We start from the raw sequence: 25,479 nt of genomic DNA, 5'->3' as shown, positions 1-25,479 counted from the left end.
CTCTCCTGGGGTGGGGGGGTGGTGGTGATGTTGCTAAGTAGCCCCTTATACTCCAGAGAGGGGATGTATGTCACAGGAGATCAGAACTTAACTCAAGGATCAAGACACTTGACAGGACAAATCAGTTCAATAAAGAATTTTTATTCCAGCTTACTCACAAAAAAAGGGTATACCTAGTTAACTAGGTGCTGAAAGTACTGCTGAAAAATCATTCTCTGCCACAGCTACAGTCCCGTAGCATAAAGCACTTTGAATTTCCTACAGACACAGCCCTCAGCCTCGGTTTTGACTGTCTACAGCAAACCCCTGAACATACCGCTTAGATCCCCATCACGTTAGGATCCGAATGAGCTGTGGAGTGCCAATCATGTTCCCCATATCTAGCTTTCCCGCTGCCATAGAAAAGCATGGTAGAGGGGCTGGCGACCAATCACAGCACAGATGCTGTTCATGAACCAATCAAGAGGGTGCGTGTTTACAAAGTTACAGGGCTTGTGGAGGGAAATCTAAACAGGCCAATGGGAGCAGTGCTTACCGAAACTCGCCAATAGCTTCCCCCGGCCTATAGTTTATCTCACGCTGGGCTGGCACCACTCAGGCGGGGGAGGCAACCAAATGCTCAGCTTTTTGGGTGGATGGTCCCCCAGCTCCATCTACGGCCCTGGACACCATCTCCTTTGTCCCTGCAACTCTATTTTCCCTCCAAACCCAGCAGCAGCCATTTTCTCTTGACATGCGGGCTGCACAAAGGCTCTTATCTCTGCATGTCCAGAGACTTTGGCACTGCTTTATTGTTACACAATTTTATACTTGCAGTTACATTACACACAGGCATAATAATAAAGAGAACATAGGATGCAAGGGGCTACCAGGCATGTAAGAACAGGGTAGCGCAGGGTCTGGTGGCTAGATGAGCCCCAGGGATAGACGGTAGGGGCCAGGGACCAGGCTTAACCTTTATTTTACTGATCCCTGGCCCACTTGTCGTCACAATGTACATAAAGGAAAATGAAAGTGATGGAAACAAAGAGACATATGCCCATACCTTTAAAAAAAAAAATTTAAACTTGTTCTTTGAGTTTTCTATGAAAAAAAAAGGAGGGGAGGAGTACAGAAAAGGGTAGCATGTTACTCATCGTTTACGAACATTTGTTAACATACTGTACGTATAATACCTTTATATTAGCGTAAACTTAAATAACAGCACTTTAATATAATACAAAAACAACAAGTTATATGATAAAAGACAAAGGAGTAAAGAAAAGGAAAAACTTAATGGCATTTATAATATTTTCCACTTTTTGTAGGTTATGTAATATATAATACTGTATATTCAATCCCTTGGGGTTAAAGATAATACCTTTTTGGGTCTACTGTACTGTTATATTCAGATTCAAACCCCATTTCACTAAAGTTACTTCTATACTTATACCTTTAATTTGTGGGGTTTTATGGGTATCCTACTCTGTTTCTCTTCAAATTTGAAGGGTTCCCCTGGTAAGAAATCTACCCCCTATATAGTTTCGCCATGGTTCCCACACTTTTAGGAATTTCTGCACTGTGTAATTTTGTATCCCGGTCAGCTTTTCCATGAGACAAACCCTCCAGAGTCTCGCTTTTACCGCATCTAGAGCTGGTTGTTGTTCTTGTTTCCATACCGTGGCTATTTCACACCTACCTGCTGAATATATATGCATCAGTAGTTTAATGACAATTCTTTAATATTTTCAATTGGCTTGCACAGCAATGCCGTCCAAGGGTCTAAGGGGAAAGCAAACCCGAGAAGCACCTATGCCATATAATGGGTGGCCTTCCATAGCTTTGTAACCTTTGGGCATGTCCACCACATATGTACAAACGATCCATGCTGGCCACACCCTCGAGCAGAGGTGAAATATTATCCTATTATTTTTTTTAGAAATGTAAGTGGGGTATAATACAAGTGGTGGAGCACTTTGTATGCATTTTCTTTAATTATAACATACGTGGAGCCCTTTGCAATCCTTTCAAATATATTGTCCCACTGCTCTTGATCTAATTCTACTAGCCTCTTCCCACTTTATCATAAACTAGCTGAGAGCCCCGGCGTTGCCCGGGATGTTTGTGGTGTGGGGGTGGCATTTGGGTGGGGAGTGGTCCACGCGGACCATGGCGGTGTGCGGTGGTACTGCTGCTGTGGCTGTACTGATGGTGATTGTATCGGTGTGCTGATTTGGGAGGGTTTGTTGCTGATGTGGGGGTGCGGATGTGGGTGTGCCGATGGGGGAGGTGCGAAGGTGCCAATGTATGGGTGCTGATGGTGTTGATGGGGGCTGGGAATGGTGGGGAGCCGAGAATGCCAGTGTGCTGATGTGGTGGTGCTGGGGATAGTGTGTGTGTATACACACGTGTGTGTGTGTGTGTATACACACGTGTGTGTGTGTGTGTGTATACACACGTGTGTGTATACACACGTGTGTGTATACACACGTGTGTGTATACACATGTGTGTGTGTGTATACACACACGTGTGTGTATACACACACGTGTGTGTGTGTGTATACACACGTGTGTGTCTGTATACACGTGTGTGTGTACACGTGTGTGTGTGTGTATACATGTGTGTGTGTATACGTGTGTGTGTGTATGACTCCATGTGTGTGTGTGTGTGTACGTGTACATGTGTGTGAGTATACGTGTACATGTGTGTGAGTATACGTGTACATGTGTGTGTACGTGTCTACGTGTACGTGTCTACGTGTCTACGTGTACGTGTCTACGTGTACATGTGTGTCTACGTGTACGTGTGTGTCTACGTGTACGTGTGTGTCTACGTGTACGTGTCTACGTGCGCGTGCGTGTCTACGTGCGCGTGAGTGTCTACGTGCGCGTGAGTGTCTACGTGCGCGTGAGTGTCTACGTGCGCGTGAGTGTCTACGTGCGTGTGCGTGTCTACGTGCGTGTGCGTGTCTACGTGCGTGTGCGTGTCTACGTGTGTGTGCGTGTCTACGTGTGTCTGCGTTTCTACGTGTGCCTGCGTGTCTACGTGTGCATGCGTGTATACGTGTGTCTACGTGTGTATGTATACGTGTGTGTACACGTGTGTGTACACGTGTGTGTACATGTGTGTCTACGTGTGTGTGTATGTATACGTGTGCCTACGTGTGTGTGTGCCTACGTGTGTGTGTATACGTGTGTGTGTGTGTATATACGTGTGTCTGTATACATGTGTATACGTGTGTCTGTGTGTATACGTGTGTCTGAGTGTATACGTGTGTCTGTATAGGTGTCTGTATAGGTGTGTGTGTGTGTCTACGTGTGTGTGTCTGTGTACGTGTATGTCTACGTGTGTGTGTGCCTACATGTGTGTGTCTACATCTGTGTGTGTCTACATGTGTGTGTGTGTGTCTTATGTATAGAGATATATATAGTGTGTGTGTGTGTGTGTACGGAGGGATCAGGCTGGAGATGAAGGAATGTGTGGGGGGGGGAGCTGCTTACCTTACAGTCGGCAGCATCTTCCTCGTGCAGGCCGGGAGACGGACCCTGCAGTCATCTGGTACGGAGGGGCGGGGATCGGACGGGAGCCGGACAGAGGGCATGTGGAGGGGGGGAAGCTGCAGGGAGAGCAGCACGGGGCATGTGGAGGGGGGGAGAGCAGCACGGGGCATGTGGAGGGGGGGAGAGCAGCACGGGGCATGTGGAGGGGGGGAGAGCAGCACGGGGCATGTGGAGGGGGGGTGAGCAGCACGGGGCATGTGGAGGGGGGGTGAGCAGCACGGGGCATGTGTGGGGTCCCTCCTGCAAGGCTGGCGGGAGCCCCCCCCGCTGGCCTCCGCCTCGAGGTGAGGCGGTGCCGAGGAGCGTTGCAGGCGGCGCCGGGTAGGCTGGGCTTTGCTGTGAGGGGGGGTGGGAGAGGTGAGGCGGTGCCGAGGAGCGTGCGGCGAGGCCCGTGAGTATGCTGCCTCACCCATCCGGCCGCTGCCTCACCCATCCGGCCGCTCCCACGTGGATGTGAGGCGGGAGGCAGCGTGTTGTGGCCGCTCCCCCGCTGTGTCCCGGGCGCTCGCTCCGCTCCCCCGCTGACTGTAGCGGCGCCGGGGTGTGAGCTTGGGGGGATGAGCTTGGGGGGGGGGGGGGGGTGAGGTGTGTGTGTGTGTGACACTGTGTCCTTTGGCCCGTCACTCCGCCTCAGGCCAATGAGAGGTGTGCGGGGGCGGCCCAAGGGACCAATGAGATTTCCCCTAGGGACACCGGACATCCAGACAGGCATACAGTGCTTTCACTAATATAGTATAAAGATGTGGGTTTTAGTGCAGTTTCTGCTAATAGGTTGTATACCGTTGAGATCAGGCCTTTTTTATCTTCCACCGAGAGACACATGTCCTCAAATACTGTATAGTCATTATACGGGCCTTTGCTTCTTATATGATTTCTCAGTTGAAGATATCTAAAGAAGGCTGATTTAGGTAACCCAATCTCTCTCATTACCGTCTCAAAACTTTTTATTTCTTTATTTGTCCATAGATCCTTGACCCTCATAATTCCTGCCTTGCTCCGTTCTTTAAAAGCTATTGGTTCCATAGCTGCGGCAAAGCTAGGATTCTCAAATAACGGTGTAATCTGAGATTTTAAATTGGTCAACCCATGTTTGATTTTCAAAGAGTCCCACATTTTAAAGGGAGTGTGAAACGGACTCCAGGGACACCATCAGTCTGGGTCTATCTTTTTTTGACACACTCTCAAATTCAACCATAGATATGGTATTGTGGTTAACAGACTCTAATCTCCACCTATGTTTTCATCTTTTTGTGAGCATGCCAGTGGATCAGCTGTCTTAGATGAGCTGATGGATAATATTGCATTAAATGTGGCAGAGCTAAGCCTCCAGATGTTTTGAATTGATAGAGATGGGGTAGTTTTAGTCTCGCTTTTTCACTGTTCCATATACATTTTGTGATTTGACTGTAATTCGTATATATCCCCAGCTTTCACTTGCACTGCTAATGTGTTCAATAAATATTGGATTCTTGGTAGTAGATTCATTTTAAGTGCATTTACTCTACCTATCCAGGAGATACAATATCTTGACCATTCCTCTAACTCTTTTGTCAAGGTTTTTATTTTTGCGGTGTAGTTTGCCTTGTATATGTTGTCCTGCGCATTGGTTAACCAGATTCCCAAATGTTTTATAGCCTGGGGCTTCCATTTGAAATCAAAGTTTAGTTTTATGAGCTTTAATTGTTCCTGTGGGAGGTTTATATTTATGGCTTCGGATTTGTGTACAGCTATTTGACTCAAATTGATTGTTCTTCTAGTGTTGTCTGCTGCATACCGGCCCCGTATAAACCTTGCCATGCCCATACCTTTTATTGTCAATTAACACAAATGATGCTACACTTCTTGGCTGTCAATTGTGTGCACAGGGATCTAAGTGGAATACTGGTCTCTTGTGTTAAATAAATGTGCTCTATTCTGAACCCCAATGATAATTATGGGAATTCCATCATTTTTCCATGATAACCTTCTTGAATCCAAACCAGTCTCTCTTTTTTTTTTTTAAATATCCAATAGGGTTAATATTAATCAATTTCATGTCTTTTGAAACAAAATGTACAGTATAAATTAGACAATGAGTAATTACTGTAAGTCAGGGTATTTACAAAAGTAAGTGAAACCCTGGTTTTATCAACTAAATTAAAGGGGATAATTAGTATCAGGTTTTTAAATAATTAGGTAGATCTTCAGGGGGTGAGCTTGGTAGCCATCACAGCCACCGTAGGATGCTGATTGAGTCTCAGGACCAATCAGCATCCCGCAAAGAATGCGGAAGGGAAGAATCCCAAAAGCTGAGGAAACCAGGCTACACGCTGTTCAGGCCGCTGATGTTTTATATGTAAGTACAGAGTGCTGTACATTACTTTTATGCAAATATATTGATTTTTATACACAAAATTCTGTGTGTACTATTATCCACACAAGGGGAAGGCACCACATCCCAAGAAGGATCTCCGTTCCGGTCCAACTTCTGGGTAGATGCTCCTCCTGTAACATGCCAGTTCCAAGACTTCCAGGTATTGTGATAGACAGACCATTCCTCTAAAGAAACCCTTGTGTCTATGTTCTATCTGCTCCATGTGAGGAGTGGCAATGACCACTTACACAATTACCACTATTCTTCAAGAACATTTGGGTATTGCACTATACAGTATGTACATTTGATCTTTTTCATTATCCTGGGATCCTCATGGGTCGAGCAGCGTATCATTTATTTATTTCACGGATATAAAACACTTTTCATTATTTCACTTTAATAATCATCGCAAGAGCTCCTCTGCTTTTCTTCATTACAGTGTGAAAACATGTCGCAATCACAAAATCTGAGGCTCTCTGAAACGCGGCAATTGATGCTCATCAGTCAAGAAACTGTTACAAAAACCATTTCTAAGGACTTGGCGCTCACTGTCAGAAAGGTAGTCTACAAATGGAGAAAGTTCAAGACCACAGTCACTATAACCTGTAGCGGTTGTCCTAATAAAATCTCTCCAATAACAAACAGGCAAATCATCCAGTAAGTCACAAAGAACCCCAGAACAACACCCAAGGATCTGCAGGCCACTCTCGCTTTGGCTATTGAGTGTTCATGAGTTGACCATCAGAAAAAGACTGAACAAGAATGGTGTTCATGGAAGGATAGCGAGGAGGAAACCACTGCTGTCTAAAAACAATATTGCTGCCCGTCTGAAGATCGCCAGAGCACAGATGATACACAAGACTTCTGGAACACTGTTTTCTGGACAGACAAGTAAAATGGGAGACATTTTTGGCCTCTATGAGAAATGTTAAGTTCGTTTTTTCTCCAAACACTGCGTTCGAACAGAAGAACCTCATACCAACCGTCAAGTGTGGTGGTGGGAGTGTGATGGTTTGGAGCTGCCTTGTTACCTCAGGGCCTGGATAGCTTGCCATCATTGACACAACTATGAATTCTGCATTGTATAAGAAGGTTCTAGAGGAGAATGTCAGCCTATCCGTTCGTGCAGCTGAAATGAAAGTGGGTCATGCAGCAAGACAATGATCCTAAAAACATAAAAGCAGATCTAGAAAAGAATGGCTACAGCAGAAGAAATTCCATGTTTTAGAATGGCCTAATCAAAATCTGGACCTAAACCCCATCGAAATGTTGTGGCATGAGCTGAAGCGAGCTGTCCATGAACGGAAGCCCTCAAATGTCACTGAGTTGCAGTAGTTCTGTAAAGAAGAATGAGCCAAAATTCCTCAAAACTGATGTGAGAGACTGAGCAGCAGTTACAAGAAAAGCTTACAGTACATTAAGTAATTGATGCTCATGAGGATGCCACAAGGTACAGAACTTAAAGGTTCCCATATTTCTTCACACATTGAATGTTGAATCGTTTCTGGATAAATAAATGTTGAAAAAGTATCATGTTTGTGTCGTTTGATACAGATTATCTTTATCTATTATGACTTGCATTAAGATCTAATAACATTTTAGGGTTGGAATACGCGAAAATCCTAAAGGGTTCACAAACCTTTTCTTGCCACTGTACATCATGTCTGGCTATGGGGGTCTCAAGTTTATTTCTTATGGACCCTATATTCTCTCTGAACCTATAGTCAAGGCATAGCCAGGTAAAAGCAGCAGGAACTGAAACAGAGACTCTGCGAACAGCAAAGGGAGAAAATAATCTGAATGCAGCTGAAGATGCATTTGAGATTGAAACTGGGCAAACAGTTCAGGTGCAGTAAGAAGAGAGCAATAATCTGTCTGCATGTTAAATTAGGCTGCAGTCCCAGTCACCGCCACAGCGCACGGCTCGGCGTGCGCTGTGCTTTCAAGCCCCGCCCCCCCAGTCCGGCCGGTCCCAGTCCCTACCTTGTCGCGCACCGTTGGTTTTCAGGGAGGCAGGAGAATTTGAACTTGACATCTGTGACGGGGGCGTGGCCACACCCCCGCCAGCGGTTCAGCCAATAAGGGCGAACCAGCAGCGAGACGTCATGGCCACGCCCCCTCCTGTCGCAAACCTTCCCTCTCCCCGCAGATCGCAGTGTAGCGCTGTGCATGTGCCGCCCCCCACCGGGCGCGCATGCCACAGTGAAAACTGGGGACTTAGCCTTACACCGGAGACAGCACCGCAAATGTTCAGAGAAAAAAACTACCCGAGATAGGAATGTCGGAAGGAGCAGAAAAACGCTGAGGCAGTAGAGGCTTTTGAATTTTATAATATATACATTTGGGGACACCAGAAATTGCAGAATGGTGGTTAGACTACATAAATATGGGGATATGAAGCACTTACCAGACATTTATCATCGAAAAAGATTTACTAAACTTTTTTACCGGCTTTTAACCCAGGGGTGTATGCTCTACTTCATGCTCCTAATAGGAACCATAAAATACATTTTAAGACTCCATAAGGGCTCTAAAAATTCTGCTACCGCATCAAGAATGTGAAAGAACACCCCCCCCTTCCCTCCCCCCAAAAGATTGTTTTAAGTAATCTTTAACATATTATACCTATGGAAGATATATATTTTGGCTGCAGCGACAGAAACACACACACACACACACACACACACACACACACACACACACACACACACACACACACACACAAAGATCGCCGGCACTGTTTTTCTGGGAACAACCGAAGCAATGTTTTAAATGTGATTCTCTAGACACCTGAGCACAGCATGTGATGCAGTCAGATGCTCTTTGTATGGGTGTGACGGTGAAGGGGTACCCAGGCCAATAAAAAGGTATTATGCCTGGCTGGGTGCCCCTGAGCCATATGGGGGAATTGTGATTGTCAGCTCTTCAACCCAATCATGGCATGTAACTGCATTTGTTATAAAGATGTATGTATTTTTACTGTTCCAGGAGTGCCAACCAGCAGAGATGTGCAGGGCGTGAGTTTCAGGATTGATTTTACGGTAAAATGTTGTCAGGGTGTGTTTGGGTAGTAAGGGGGTCTATGTTGCGGGTTACCCCAAAACATGTACTCAGGAATCCCCCCAGATACCTGAGGAAATGAGGAACACAAACCACCGGATAAAATCCTCCCTAGAAAGCAGTTTGCAGCTCACCACCAAATCTCCCTGCTTCAGCACAGACCAGAATAGCAAGACCAGGCAGGGGAATGAATCACATTCACGGTACCCCGGGATATGCCCCCAAAAAACACCAGAACCCAGGTTGGGGTTCAGTGTATCTCCCAGCAGGTATAAGGTGGCGAGAGTTATAGTTTTTAAGTTCAAGTAATGTTCAGTATAGGTAAAAACCCATTTGCATAAGACACAGAGTGCTACTCCGCCCTGTAAACTTCAAAGGCAATCCAGGATATGGAAGTGTTAAACCATTTGTTAGCAAGGAGGGTTAAAGAGAGCGAGCTTCAATAAGCCATCCTGGCAAGATGTCACCCTGCCCAGAGTGAGCGGCACCAGGTAAGAGGGGCAGGGTCTCATATGCTAAGCGGCAAAGGGGCAAAGTTCACACGTGCCCAGAGCAGAATAAGATGCCCCTTCTGCCAGGTTTACAAAGTATTGGCAACTCCGTGATAGGGGGATGGAAATATTCCCACGGAGAGATAGGCTGCCCTAGTTAAGTATAGGAATGTTAACCCTATAAGAACCTGTGCAGCCCATCAGGAAGAGAGTCATCATGCTGAAACAGATTCACCATGCTGTAAGAGATTCGTAACAAGATTCAGCTAAGCTTCAAGAGTTCGTAAGAACTAAGGTTCCAAGATCCAATACTACGGGAACAGAACGAAAGAAGCAGCTCTGGCTGAGTAAACAGCAGTAGCAAGTTGCGCTGCTGACCGAGGACTGTTTCAGGCTCTTTTCGCGAGCAACTCCCGCTCCTGGGAAATTGCTCCTAGAGACTGTTTTGCAACATTTCGTTTTGGAAACAAGGTATTTTGTTTAACCCCATTCCAGTAAGTATATTTTCATTGTAATTGCAAACCAAGCTGTGTATATTCTTTCTGTAAATACATCACAATTTATTTTATCTCTTGCTTTGCTCAAAGGATTCGGGTATTTTGGTTTTAAAAGTTCTGGTGTACCGTGACAACGGGACAATCGGTGATCACGCCTCTGAATGTGATAAGATTATGGTCTGTAACCTGTGCAATAAAAGTGGACATTCTTTAAAATATTGCCCTGAGGCAGAGCAAAACACTAGAAGCAGAGAGTAAGCCCAAAGTGTAAAGCAGACAGATGAGTAATACATCAGAGCAAAAATTTGAATAAAGCAGCAACGTCAGAAGGTGATTTGCAGATTTAGTTTCTTGCAGATTATGTTTTAAGAGCTATGGGACTGAAATATATACACAAACACACACACACACACACATTGCCTTAACTGTTCAGTTGTGTGAACAATACACCAAACAAGAGGTTTTAACTTGCATTTTAAAAATACATATTTTTCGGGTTACTGCCAAGCTGTATTTAGGCATAGGCCTACTAGGCCTGGACAAGAGAGGCATATTTGAGGGGGATGGCAAATTTTGCGGCGGTTACAGAGGCCCTGCTCTCTTCCCTACAACAATTAAACAGATTGCCGGGGGAGAGCGCAGGGCCTCTCCCTCATTTAAAAAGGCAACACACAGAGCCTGTCTGTTGCTGATGAGTCCAGCATGAAGCTGGTTAATTGTAGCTAAAGTCAATCAGCCAGTCTCCACATGGCTCATCAAACAGTTTTAAATGTGTGCTGCGCACACTGCATAGGGCTCTTGAACACAGAGGGACTGTGTTGCCAGAAGAGGTTCCCAGGTAACCAGATGCTCTATTCCAGGGCACAACGGACCCTGGAACCTTCCAGAGGGTGGTACCCCAATGGACACCAACCCAGACCTGGAGACTGACACAGTGACACTGCTTACATGTACCTCCTTGAACTTTGGGGTCAGAGGTTGGCAAGAGGCCTATCCTCCCTGCCCTTCAGATAGGGACTGGGAAGTGAATTAGCCCTTACAAAGGGATGGGCTGTTTGTTTATTTGTGTGCTTCCTTGAAGATGTACTGTATTGTTTGAAGCTACGGGCTGAATAAAAGCCATGGTTTAATTTTCCCTAAACATGTCTCCCTGGTTGTACCTCTGCACTCGTCTCCTACAGTTTACGGTCTCCTAATTTTCTACCGCTTCTTGCAGCGCTGCCCTCCTTATCCCGTGTTGTGGCATCAAATGACGATTCAACATCACGTGGCGACACCTTGCCATGTGAGAAATAATGCTGCGACTCTCTCACCATCTACAGTACATAAAATTCCTGAGTCAGATTGTGTTTAACTGTCTGCACTTCACTCTTCTCCATATGCGACATAGTACTTTGTCAAATAATTATTTTCCCTCATTTATGACAGCTTTCCAAAGGGCTTCGGGGGGAGGGCTGCAACCCATATATCTCATATACTGTAGCCTTCTATAAGTGCTATATAGAAGTGGCTTTTCTTACGGTATGTGTGATTCAGATTTAAATTTTCAGCATTTCTGATTGTTCTCTTTTGTACTCCATTAAAGGTGTCATCAATGCCCTCCTTTCTTGGACTTTCACAGTTTCTGGTGCCATGTATATCTGGAGTCGTATTTAAGGCCACGACCAGGGTTCCTGCTGGCGTGCGGAGGCGCGCTGAGGCTCAGGGAAAGCGGGTGCTTTCCCTGGCCTTAGACAGCGCGCCGTCCGGGGGCGTGTCGGCGGGCGGGCCAGTTACGTCACGGAGCTGGTTCGCCCTCATTGGGCGAACAGCTCACGTGATCGGCCCTGCACTTCGGCGAGTGCTGAAATGTACAATTCTGCTAAGACCTACGTTTCTGCGCGCTTGCGAAAGCGTAGACGAGCCCCTACTAAAGCCGCTCTCATTGCGGCTGTAGGGGCTCACAGGTAAGTACAAGCGCGCCTCAGCACGGCACGCTGACCATGCCCGAGGCCTAAGGTTAGATCTGCTTCACGGAGAAGTCGCTTTCTTTGATGCCACAACTGTTTTGATCTTTGAGCAGTGTCAATTCACAAAACACACGTCTTATTGAGTTTAATTCATGTAGTGACGTATCACTATGCTTAAATCACTTTAAACATGCATGTAAAAACAATCTCAAAATTCTAATTTCCTTTTCGTATACATTATTCCTTAAAATTCGCCATTATCTCACAAAGTCTGAAGAAGGTACAAGTGTGAAGTTAAGTTATAAATATCCAATGATTCCTTCCCCACATGTAAAAAATATTGATGCTTTAACTGGATGGGGGATACATCCATTACACATGCCTCTGATACTGCCACACTTACTCCGTCTTCTTCCAGCACTGAAAACAGTTAAGTGACTTTTCCTTTGTAACATAGTAGATGAGGTTGCAAAGAAACAAATGTGCAGAGTTCAAGCTTTGATAAATTTAGTCAGTCAATTAAGACACACATCCTATATTTATATTGATGCAGAGGAAGGCGAACAAAAAACCCCAGTGAGACATTTACCAATAATGACTCACAAGGGAAACTAAATAAATGCTTTCAGGACACCACTAAATCAGATTTTAGCCTCGATCAACATCCTTATGTTTAATTTATGTAATCCCATTGTAAGTGCAAGCAGGTGACACACACTATACTCCCTGGCTGCAATAGGAAACTACAACTCCCAGCTTGCTATGCCGCAAAAGAGAGACGCTTTTGGTTACAGTGCAATGTGACTTGGGAGGGAGATGGCCTAAACCAATGAATAGAGGTGGGACAAAGGGAGGAGATCTCTAAGGGTCCCTGGAAGGACACACAGGGGCAGAGAAGCATGGGGAGAGCAGATAGTGCAGACCTGCCAAGCAGCTCTAGACTCACATGAGATCTCAGGACTGACTGTAATTGACCCAGGTCCCGTCTACACCCCACTGGAGTGAGTAGGTGCTGACTGGTGGAAGAAACGCTAAGCAGGCAAGGGTGTCCAGCAGATCAGCCGAGTGGTAGCAGCCTGGAGGATCGAGCACAGTCAAAGGGGACCCTCGAGAGCGTCCATCTAAAGTTGTACCAAAGCGTTTTATGAAGTACAGGCCTGCTACACTTCCCAGTATTAACGAGCTCCAATGGTGTACTGGCACCATCATACTACAGGCCTTGATACCCAGGATTGGGTGGCCACAGCACTAGACACCGACATACTCCCGCACAGCATTGAGGGGACATATGTTAACGGGTTATGTAATGTATGTAGTGATCCTTGTTAAGGATCAAAAAATACCAGGGTATTAATCAAAACTACTTTATAAATACGGTTATATTATAAACATTACTGTAGTCTGCCTCCCACTGTCTGACCTAACACCACGTGTGGCACATTACCCAGGAGAAGAGGACTCGGGCCCCAACCTCAGCAACAGGTGTCAGTTTCGGGCAAAATAAATAGGGGTTACATTGGAGGCACTGCTGAGATTTTTTTGTCATTGGTATGATACACACGATGCTTTCCCCTAATCATAAACGGTCAGACAAGGGAATGGTTAAATTATACACAGTAGCCAGTTTTTGACTGGGAAAGCCTAGAATTTCCCAGAATATTAGCTCTATAGTGCCACCTTTCGAGTCTGATCGTTCCTCACCATGAGTGCGACCATTTTGAGTGGTGCGCGAGGGGCGGTCTGCATTGTAACAGCATTAATCCTAGATGTCGGAGATACGACCGATGATGTGACTATCAAAGGGGTAATAGGTTTGTTCCCTCCCTAGGAAAATGTCATGTTACAGTACAAAGACTGCATATATACTGTGTGTGTGCTGGAGATACGGTATTGATTCTGCTAGTGTGCGGAACCTGTTGCTGGCCCTTCCAATCCAGTCAATAACACTATCATATTCTGTACTGGAAAGGAGGGCATTTTGTATCACAACCTCAAGACAGCGCCTTTCACTTTACAGCACCACCATTCATAGATTGAATTTCTCACATATTGCACATTGCTTCCTTCTCCACTTCACTGTTCACATGAACTCCTTTCCTATCTGCGCCCTCTGAGACTATACGGCTATACCCCCTGCACTAAATCACACCCCGACAAATCCTCCTCACACATTCTCTCGCTCTTCACTCCATGCTTCTCCTCCTTGCTTCTGGGGATATCTCTCCCAATCCTGTCCCGTCTCATTTCTACTTGCTCACATCCTCGCCTCACATGCAACTTCACCTCAACTTTAAGCTCAAACCCATCCCTTTCTAACAAGTTCCTCTCTGCACGTGACTTTTTTTCTCCCACTCTGCTCCTCTGCTATAGCCGAGACTTGACTCACTCAGTCTGACTCTGCACATGGATGGCTAGTACCTGGATTTAAAAAAAGATCCACCCCAAGCCGAGCACACCCGGACGAGCAGTCGCAGAGCAGCATAGACATTAAAAGCTTCTCGCTCTGACTTCTCCATTTCCCCAATTCCTCTCTCTAACCATCTTATCTAAATGTCTTCCTCAATCTATTCCTGGTTTCTACAGAAACCTGCATTCCATTAACTTACTACCAGCTCTTGATTCCACTTTGCGCTCCTCCCCTTCCTCTCAGCTCCGCTACAGACTTGACAACCTGGTGTGGTACTACAACTGCCCTATCCTCCTCTCTTGATCTACATGCCTCTTTTCCTCTCCCGTGCTCACTCTTCTAACCCTAGTCTGGCTAAACTGCCACATACGCACGCATGCTCAACTCCTGCCTCTGCAGGAAATCTCATACTCTCGCAGATTTCCTTCACTAGAAATGCATCCTATTTCAATTTTGCCCTCTCCCAGGCTAAACAAACCTACTATTCCTCACTAATCAACACTCACAAATCTAAACCGTGCAGATTCTTCTGTCTTTGACTCTCTACTCAGACACCCGTCTGTTACCGGTGTTTCTGCCTCTATTTCACCTTCAGACTTTGAAGACTATTTCAAGACAAAAGGTGGATTCCATTTGTCAAGAAAAACCCCTCTATCCTCCTCCCATTCTACACCTCCTCCTGCCTTCCTCTACGCCTTTTCCTCTGTCACAGATGAAGACGTGTCGCTGCTGATCTCTTCTCCCTCTACCACTTTCCCTCTTGACCCTCCCATCTCCTCAAATCTCTTGCTCCTACTCTAATCCCCACACTTACACATATATTCAACTCCTACTCTGGTAGCTTTCCTGCCTCCTTCAAGCACACAACAGTTAGGCTGCGCTTATAGTGCCTTGCGACGCAACATCGCTCCGAAACAAATACATGGACTCTGTCGCAAGCTCTTATAGTAAGCGCGACCAAAATTTTTGAAGCTGGGTACATTTAATTTTATAGAGACAGTCGCCACGTGACTGTTTCTAAACCAATCAAATTGCGCGGCCCACCCCTTTTAGTGACGTCACTGGCCTTGTCATTACAACTTTCGCTAGTGGCAACGGGTGACATCGGTCGCATCGCCAGTACTATAAGCGCGGCCTTACACCCTTACTCAAAAACAAGCTTTACCCTACCTGTCTTTCTAATTATCATCCTGTCTCTCTCCTGCCTTTTGTCACTAAACTCCTTGAACGTCTTATTCTCTTGCTTGCTCCATTTTCTCACCACCTCCTACACCCTCTACAATCTCTACAATCTGGCTTCTGCACTGCTCCCACCACTGAAACAGAACTCACCAAAATAACTAATGTCATCCATGCTTCAAAAGGCAAAGGTCATTACACTTTTCTCATATTACTCAACCTCTATGCAGCCTTTGATACTGTGGACTACCCTCTTCACATTCTCCATGCTCCTGCTATCCGTAACAGAGCTCTATCCTGGATTTCTTCTTACAGTACCCCTCCATCGTACTTTCAGTGTGTCGTTTGCTACCTCCTCCTCCTCCATTGATCTCGATGTGGGTGTAGCCCAGGGCTCTGTCCTCAGACCTTCTCTTTACACACACTCTAGGTGACCTTATCACATCTCTAGGATTCAAATGTCACCTAAATGCTGGTGACATAAATTTCAACCCCTGACCTAACACCTGCTGTACAGAGTCTCTGTATGTCTCTCTGCTATATCATCCTGAGTAGCCCCCCGCTGATTCAAACTTAACATGTCCAAGATGGAGCTCCTCAAAATCCCTCCCAAGCCTGGCCCTACTTCCCCCTTCTACATTACTGTTGGCAGTACCATCATACACCCAGTATCACAAGCACGCTGCTTAGGGGTCACCTTTGACTCCTCGCTCACATTTACAATGTAGCTAAAACCTGTAGTTTTTTCCTCCAAAACATTGCAAAGATACGCCCCTTTCCTCTGTCCCTCTACTGCTAAAACTGTAACGCAGGCACTCATTCTCTCCCATTTGTGTTACGTAACCTTCTTCTACTCTGCTGCTGGAATCACTTTACTCTCTCCTAAATCTGTCTCAGCATCTCTCCTGCTGAAATACCTCTTCTGGCTTCCAATTAAACTACAACATTCTCCTACTCACTTTTAAGGTTACACTTCTGCCCGTCCTTACATCTCGGCCCTAAATTTTTCGCTGACTCACGTTCTGCTCAAGGATGCCTTCTGTCTACCCCTTTTGGATCTAAAGCCCTCTCCCGCCTAAAACCTCTCACTTACTGCCCCACACCTCTGGAATGTCCATCTCAATGTCTGACTGGCACCCTCTCCCTCCACCTTTAGGACCTTTCTAAAAGAATGGAAAGAGACACCCCTACATTTCTAGAGCTCCTAAGGGATGAGGAACAGATGGCTGATGAACCACCCATATTGAGGTCAAATAAGAGCTAGCTGATAGTGAGGATCCCACGACAGTAATGCCAATGCACGACTGAGGGGAAAAAAAAAAAGAAGGATCCACCCCAAGCCGAGCACACCCGGACGAGGAATCGCAGAGCAACATGGACCTAACAAAGCAGGTGAGCTCCCCAAGGAGTGCCGGAGCTCCTGGCCTCATTACGGATAAGAGAAGTGTCGAGAGGATGCTCGGCCTAATCGAGGAGAAAGGCACAGGAGGACCCCCAGGAGAGAAATACCCTCATGAAGGGGCACATGGCAAAGCATGAAAAAAAAAACCTGTCTCTTCAAATCGAGGTCGCACCAGCACGCTAAAAGTCGTGCACGCCCAGCGGCTTCAGGCATTATAGGTTGGCAAGCGCAATCGCAGGTTATATAATCTCAGCCTAACAACTGCAAGACCAAAGTGACTGTCCCTTCTACAGAAAAGTGCCAGATTTATTTGTGCCCATATACAAAAATCACATGCAGTGTTTTAAAGTGCAACAGAGGTAATTGTGCAGCTAACCCCTCTGGCGAATGAGATTACCCCAAAAACAGGGCAAGAGGAAATCACAGCCTGCGGAGGAAACTCAGGTTGATGCCCTGTGGGAGGCAGATCTGGTCAAGACATACGGTGGAGCGGGAGTACAGGAAGCGCACAGGGAAAAGTAGGTTCACATCTGCCAGGAGCTGGGAGGTCCCCTCAGCCCTTGCTCTGTCCTGCAGTCGCCCCTGTGCCATGAAACAAACAAAAAAAAAAAAGTCACCAAATGGAGTGTGTCGTATGCTCTGTGGGATTTGCAGTTTGGCTTTTTCAGTGCTATATTACAAACCAGTGAAGGAATATGGGCACCCAGGTGTGGGCGTGAGAAGACCCAATTATGTGGAGCTTTAAGTCCCTATATACATGCCCATTAGCGTTCTTAGCCACACTCACCTGCACACTGTGAATGAAGGCAGGAGAGACGCGCTCCTCAAACTCATTCAGGGGGGTGTACAGGCTAAGGATCTTCACAACCTGAGGATTATGACACAGGAGTCATACAGTCTTCATCTCTCCCTTACCACCTCCTATGGCCTTCACCAATTAATTGGTTCCAGCATCCATAATGATGGCCACATCTCAGAGAATTCTGACAGGTTTTTGTTGAAGACAAGGTATATCTCCCTCTTTACCACTCTAGGACCACCATCTCATCTCCTTTGCCAACTTCTTTCCCATAACACTTCTGCCTCCTCACTATTCCACATACTTGCAATACATCGATCAGCACTAAACTCTTCTCTGTCCTACACCAACCCTGACAATCTGGTTACCGGTACAACTTTACTGCACCGACACACTTTATTCGAGCAAATACCCAGTATGTACCTGGCAGATACCTGGAATGCGCCGCTCCTCACCTCTGACAAGCCCCGTTGCGTTTGCCTTCCCAGCCTGGGTTCATGCCTGGCTGACGGGCGGCTGATCTGTTAAATTATAATGATTAGAATTTAATAGGCTGCAATGCTTCGCATGTCTACCAGATGGCATAAATTCATGAATTGTAATGCAGTATATATATATATATATATACTGTGCAGTATTGCAGCCAGCGGGAATAAAATGCTTCAATCCCTGCCTGGAAAATAACCCAATGCACTCGGGCAGAAAACAGTCACAAACCTCAATACACCCGGGTATACCCGAATTCGTGGGACTAGCCGAGCTCGAATAAAGTGTGTCGCCAGTGTATGCTGGTCTAGGCATCTGGAAAGGATACTCTACAGCAGGGCTGCACAAATTGGTGAGTGCAGTGATGAGGCCCACGCTACACCAAAGACATTTAAATTAAATGCCAGGAATTGGGTGAGGCCTCTAACTTTACTTTACTTATCTTTCCAGCGACGCGTCACCATGGCAACCAAGCGTCAAATGATGCTGTGGGGTCACGTGACGTTGTGACAATCAGGCATGATTTCTAACCTAATGCAGTCACTGCTCCGAGCGTCTGGAGGAAATCTAGCACTCTTGTAGATTTCCTGCACTATACATTTCTCCTGTCCTGTTACAACTCAGCACTATTTTTAGCCAAAGTTATTTGTATCAACATCTCCTTGGCACACTGCACTAGTGTTCTGGACAAAGACCTCTCCTGGCTTTCCTCCAACCCTTTTCACCATTCCTTTAATGTATCCATGGCCAACTCTTTCTCCTCTGTTGATCTATCAGTTAGTGTACCTTAGGGCTTGGTTCTGGGACTTCCCCTTGTTTCACTCTCCCATGGCGACATTATTAATTATTTGGCTTCAAGTATAAACTGTTTGCAGATGACAACCATCTATCCACACCAAACGTCACATTCTCAGCGAAGTCCCAGGTCTCCGTCTCACAGCAATTCTATCCTGGATAGCAACTTGATGCCTCAAACTCAATGTGTGTATGATGGAGCTGCTCATAAAATCACCTAAATAAAGTTTGTGTCCTTTTCTAGTACGTAACAATACAATTCATCCCGTTCCCTAAGCATGTTTAGGTGTCATATTTGACACTTGCTTTCTTCACTCACATTAATGCCATTGTAAAATCGTGCCACTTTTCTCCGTTACATTGCTAAAATACAAACTTCTGTTTCAGTATTAATAAAATTGTAATGCATTTCTTTATTTTCTGCTGTCAGGACTACTACAACCTTCTACTTATTGTTTTCCAGCGGCGGATGTCAAAATCCGCGCGCCCCATGGCACTTGCCTGTGTCAGCCGCCTCCTTTCTGCCGCCCTCCTGAATCCCAGCATCAAATGACCCACGGCGGCATGTTGCATGGAAACGAGACACTGTGTGATGCCACGTTGGGGGACGTCCACAGCGTAATTTGACGTCGTGATTCCAAAGGAGCTGGAGGGCAGCAGAAAGGAGGCGGCCGACACAGGCAAGTACCTTCCCATTAGGTCCGATAGGCATGAGAGTGCGGCAAAATTCTATGGGGGCAGAAATTTTTGTTGCCCTACTCACGGACAGAGCGGAAAATCTGACACTGCTGGTTTCCCTGCATCACAGCTTTCTACACTTAAAAGGGAGAGGGGGGGATATGATAAACTTTCAATATAAAAGGGATTCAAAAGTACAGGAGGGAAGCATATTCCAAAGAAAGAGGAGCGCTAGAACAAGAGGTCATTCTCTGAAGAGGGAGGGTGTCAGGCTAAGGGGAAATGTGAGGGAGCCCTTCATGGAAAGGGTGGTAAATAGTGGAATAGCCCCTCAACAAACGTGGTGGGGGCTAATACAGTAAGGGAATTCAAACATGCTTGGGATGGGCAGAAGGCGAAATCCTAAATACAAAAGAAAACCAAGAATCGAGTAGGGTGTGAGGTTTTACAGCAGATGGGAAAATGGGCCGACATGGTGGGCCAAGTGGTTCTTCTCATTTGAATTACATAAATAGTTTACACCTCGTGCAGCAGACACATTATATACACCATGTGCAACATGACCCATGTAGTCCATCTCTATTGCAGGGTGACAGTGAAGCTCCATGTTGGTTCTCACCTGTACAGGGCTCAGTGCTGTACACATGGTACACACTGCAACAGCGTCGTCCTCTGTGCGTTTCTTCACCTGCAGTAGCTGCGAGGCATGGATCAAAGGCTCCAGTGGCTTCATCATACGCTCAGTGTGCAGCCCTATCCCCCGCAGCCACTCCTCCAACTGGCTCACGTTGTACCTGGGAACCAATCAGAGCACAAAGTGGCCAACAGGGATCACCTTTCATGTGACGAGAGTCTCACCGCTTACCTCTGCAAAGTATTTTTTGCTTCCAATTTAAGTATTTACAATCTACGTGGCAAACATGATAAATTATGTGGTTCATGAAGACGAAGATATTGACTATGTAGGGTTAGAGGAAGAAAATTTGGTAATAAGCGTGCAAGTACGATGATAGGATATGGAAATGTTTATGTCAGTACATACACTACTAGAAGACTCTAGTGATTCCTCCAGAATCCATTCTTGGCTTCAAAGGGGGTCTAATCTTTTCTATTGCTTTCAGCAATTGAGCCACAGCAGGATGACTTGCCTGAACTCAGAGCGGACAACTGGACTTTAACATAGTGGAGGCTTGGAAGCTCTTCTAGCACTCTAGTATGAGCAAAATTGAGCAGATCGTTCCTTGGGTTCATATGGTAAGATGCAGAAAAATATTCTATAGGACACAGACTATATGGAATACATGCTGGCCCTCATGAGGGTATCAACTTCAGCAGCAAATAATCGTCAACATTCTTTCCCACACAAGAGCCAGGTTTCTTTTTTGGGACTGTTACTTGCCTGGCTAACAAAGCAATCTTTAGATTCCAGGCCAGTGGGAGGATGGACTCTAAAACCCTTGGCACTAATCCTACACATTTCATTTTGTTGGGAACTTCCACAATCCCTGAGGAAGTTCCCAACAGAACAAAACACATAATTATTGCCAAAGGTTTTGGAGTCCATCTGGAGCACACAGCGTCTGCATGGCCCCACTCCTTCACTGTGAGTGATCATCCAGGTCTCACAGCTCCATCATGAGTGACATCACATACGGAGCAGCAGACCAGGAAGCAAGCGAGCCAATTCCTGCAGCAGCATACAGGACACCAAATGACTTTAACCCAAGAGGGCTGCTTTTTACAGACCAAAGTCAGAGGGAAGACTGAGCCCGAGACCAGGAGGGTTCCCACGCTAGATGCTCCAGTTCCTATACCATACTGCTGTCCAAGAATTTATGTTTGAGTTTCCATTCATTCACTCAATACATATGATAGACAATATCACACTAATTTCGAACTGGCCAATTGAAACCGCGCCTACGGGCTCCGTCCCGGCAAAGCTTCCCCTGGCCAGCCCTAAACCTCCCGCTGGGTAGGCACCTCAGTGTCTATGGGGAACAAAGGCCTTTCCGACGGGTGCCCATCCCCGGACCGGTTTGCCCACCCTTCCGCGCTCACCAAGTGTCCTGACACATCACCGCTCCTAGCTTTGTCTCGATCCTGCATTTCTATGGAAGTAGCTTGGCTAAGTGAATTACCGAGTCTGTCTGCATAGAAATGTTTAAACACCCAAATCATAACACTTGGCTGGCTAGCTGGGGAATACATTTACAGGGCATAAGTGCTTTCAAGTACAAAACATTTACATTCCCTGTTCCCCCACAATAAACACAGATTTCCCCAGGACAGCGATTATGCTCTTCTCTGGAAGCGGTTACAACACACACAATGTACCGGCCATATGGACTCAAAAGCATCCAGTTACACACAGTTTTAGGGGTAGCTAGCCGGACTTCACCTTTATTATGTTAGGCCAGCTACGCCTACTGTCACAGGTAACTTATGTGACATTGTCCGACAAAATTCTAAGTGGAAGGTCCTTTAGGACTGGATTCCGCCTTTGAATCGCGTACACTACTGCGTGTATCTCCAGAATGTTGATAGATAATGCTCTGCTGGTGACCATTGACCGACATGTTTTGGCAGAAGGCCCCCCATCCTATTAGACTGGCATCAGTGGTAAGCTGATTCTATGTATGTAGAACCATGGACCTTCCTCTCTGAAGGTTATTTTGCTTTTGGTTCTGTCTCAGTGTTGGGAACATGGTCTTGCCACGTTGAATAACGTTGACCTGCAGCCACCCGAGATGGAATCTGGCCCATGGAACCACATCTGTGACTAGAGTTTATGCCCCTCATAGGGCTTCTAAACTCAGTCAGGATGGAAAGTTCATCTTTAGGAAAGAGTGAACTTTTCCCAATGATGGTTAATTTTTATGTAGGTAAGGACACTATCCCCTGTTGAGTATTGAACAGGACCACAAGAAACAAATCATTTTGCTTTTTTTTGCAGTTATGATCCATCTGTGGTGTTCTAGTTCTTTGCTGACAAGGTGGACATGACGTTGTGCCAGATGTTCCAAGTGAGCCTTGACCAGGCATTGTTTTTTCGGCCCACTACAGCTAAAGTTTGTTCTGGGCCTTTCCCCGAAGGGTTATTGGGATTTTTGAGGTCGCCAATCCCAGTTTTTGTTGAAAAACTGGCCTGGCCTATAGGCCCTGGACATTGCGTCTTGCTGGTTTCAGACACTATGATCAAAACCTCTTTTGCGTGGCAGGAACTGTCCTTTGAAGAAGCTTAAGATTACATTCTTACTAGGATTTTCATCTCCAAAGAGATGGTTTCCCTGCCTTATACCAGTTACTATCTTAATTTTGAAAGTGTCTGCAGCCCAAGGCTTCAACCATAGTGCCCGTCCTAACGATTATTGCACCTGCTGAGGACCTCGCTGTGATCCCCCATGACATCCATAGATGTGTCGTACAGGAAATCAATGGCATCTTTTAGGTTAGAAAAGTCTCGTAAGAGTCTTTTTGGAAGTTCCTGATTCAATCTGGTCTTCCAAATCGGAGATCCAGGTCCTCCCTGTCCTGAATATTCTGGCTATAGCGGTTACTGATTTCATGGCCACTCTCAGAGTAGTGTATTGCGTCTGTAATGTACCGTCAATATGATTCTCCATTGGCTCTTTGAAGGAAGGAAGAACAATCTTCTAAGGGAATGGATGTCTGTCTTGCTATACAAGCAATTGCTGCATCAACTTTAGAATGACTGCACATTTGGTAGTCTTCCTCCTGGAACTGTACATTTTATCAAAGCGTCTCGTCACTAAGCCACGTCATTCCATCATTTTCCATTCAGACCTGAGGACCTTTTGAATAGCTCTGAACTGGAAACAATCTAGGCATTTTCCTGGGACCCAGGAATGCTTGATCCAATACCTCCAATTGTTCCTTGGGGTTGTCAATATTTAATGTGGTGCACATATTTTGTATTAACTTTTTAATCAAACCTATTTGAAATGGTCCCTTCTTGAACTTCCACTTGGTCAGAGGAGGATCACTCACCTGCTTCAGACAGGGTTGGTTGATCCTGGGAGTCAAAGCGTCACTTTCAAAATCTACTGATACTTGATGTCTGGTACACGTTATATTAGACTGATATCCTAGCTTCTAAATGGATTGCATGAGAGGATTTCATAAATGGACAGGAGAGTCTTCCTCTGTAACTCTTCTAATACAAATCAGCACACAGTCTTTTAGTATGAGGCTGGTAACAACCTCACATGGAACACAATACCTGAACGTCACAGCTGCTTTCTTGTGCTTAGTGGCCAGAGAACAGCTGTGTCTCAGATTTCTTATCCACTGTTTAGGTTGTAGGAAGAGGCATTTTGATTAATGTGAAGATTCCAAATAATTGCTTAGGAGCAGACTTACAAGACAAACTGTAGTTTAGCAGTGGCAAGCAAACCACAGTGAGGGATAGCAGGTTGCTACAGTTGCAGGGCGTAAACTGCTTGGAAGAGCTGTTGAGTTCCAGAGACAGATACTGTATTGTTCAATTTGCTTAGATCAGTCTTGTGCAAAGAACTTGAGATGCAACAATGGGCAGTGGCAAAGGGTTACCGTTTACATACAGTACCTGGGCTGTGTTGGCAGCATCCCCATGTGATGTCATCGGTGTTCCATGCAACCGGAAGGGACGTCATCAATCCTCTGGGGACTAGAAACAGCTTCTGCATTCCTCCCCTGGACTATTAGTGAAATCGTTTATCTTTCAAAAGGTCTGAAAATGCTCTATGCTCCTTCCTGGAACTGGAAGGGACATGTATACTCCTCCATGGATGTTTTATTTTTATATTCTTGGGACTTCTGAAACCACCACGTCAGAACTCTTGTCCTACTGCAGCTAGTAGGAGCTATATCCCAGTTGTTACTACTGCCATAGAGGATTATGAAGGGATGCATAAATAGACCCGATGAAGCACGTAGACGTGCAAAAATGGGTAATTTGAGGGATGCGATCACAAGGAAGCTGTGTTCGAGTGGACTTCATTACACATAGTACAGGGACAGAGTCCTTTGCAGTATTCCATCAACGGACTCTGGGACGCCAGAAAGAGCAGAAGCATCTGCCATCCTGAGCAGTGGGAAAATGGTATGTTCTGGTTCCGGGACTTACAGCTAGGCACTTGGCTCTAGGGGGAAAGGCCCTGTAGGGATCAATTTAATGCGCCGTCCCAAGCCCAATTACCATAGTGCAATCTCCAAGATCAGTAAGGAGATCTGTCAGACATCACTTGCAAGTAACAATATGCGTCTACTTGTTGCCTGTTACTACTCGTGACTTGAGGAGCTATATTTCCAAATATAAATTGTTTAACAGTTTATAACATGCTTAACATGTTTTGGCCAAAAGATTTAACTAAATGACCCATTCTTGTGAGAAAAAAAACATAGTAATGAATTAAATCATTTGTCCTATTGGATGTGCACCGAGGGTGTGAGGGTGTGGTGGTGTGAGTAAATCTGTTTAGGGAGTCAGAGGGGGTAATATTGTGTGTTGGAATTTGTGAAGTTCAATTGTGTTTTGCGCTCTGCAAACACACAAACTAAACGGTGCGCTCAAAATGAAGCTGATGTGCAAATTCAATATTCAAAAGTGCATTGGCACGACAAAAACAGCGTCAATAATAATTAGTGCACCATGATAATGAAAGACAGAACTTTCCCTGTGAGTAAAGGGTATGCAGCGGTTCAGGTGAATGGCTCAAACATCACAATTTAGAGCACTTTTTTTTTTTTTTTTTTTTTTAAAGGAGCGCTAAACTCAGTGTAGTATTGAATCAATTTAGCGATGTATAAAAAGGGGGGTAATATATGCACGTACAAAAAAGATG

General features: G+C 45.6%; 1 protein-coding gene across 3 annotated transcripts in view; it reads right to left on the bottom strand.

The window, feature by feature from the left end:
• Positions 1 to 17,171: 17,171 nt before the first annotated feature.
• Positions 17,172 to 25,479, bottom strand: part of LOC142501403 (unconventional myosin-Vb-like) — a 48,981-nt gene continuing 40,673 nt past the window's right edge. For all 3 annotated transcript variants that reach the window (XM_075611272.1, XM_075611273.1, XM_075611274.1), the window contains exons 33-35: positions 20,256 to 20,430; positions 17,666 to 17,746; positions 17,172 to 17,460 (exon numbers count right to left, since the gene is read on the bottom strand). In XM_075611272.1, coding sequence (XP_075467387.1) covers positions 17,299 to 17,460; positions 17,666 to 17,746; positions 20,256 to 20,430 — 418 coding nt within the window. In that variant the 3' untranslated portion in view covers positions 17,172 to 17,298. The remainder of the gene's footprint in view (positions 17,461 to 17,665; positions 17,747 to 20,255; positions 20,431 to 25,479) is intronic.

This window comes from Ascaphus truei, chromosome 8 (assembly GCF_040206685.1).
Source record: "Ascaphus truei isolate aAscTru1 chromosome 8, aAscTru1.hap1, whole genome shotgun sequence".
Lineage (NCBI taxonomy): Eukaryota > Metazoa > Chordata > Amphibia > Anura > Ascaphidae > Ascaphus > Ascaphus truei.
Note: the sequence above shows the minus strand (reverse complement) of the source record. Positions and strands in the feature narration are given on the sequence as shown.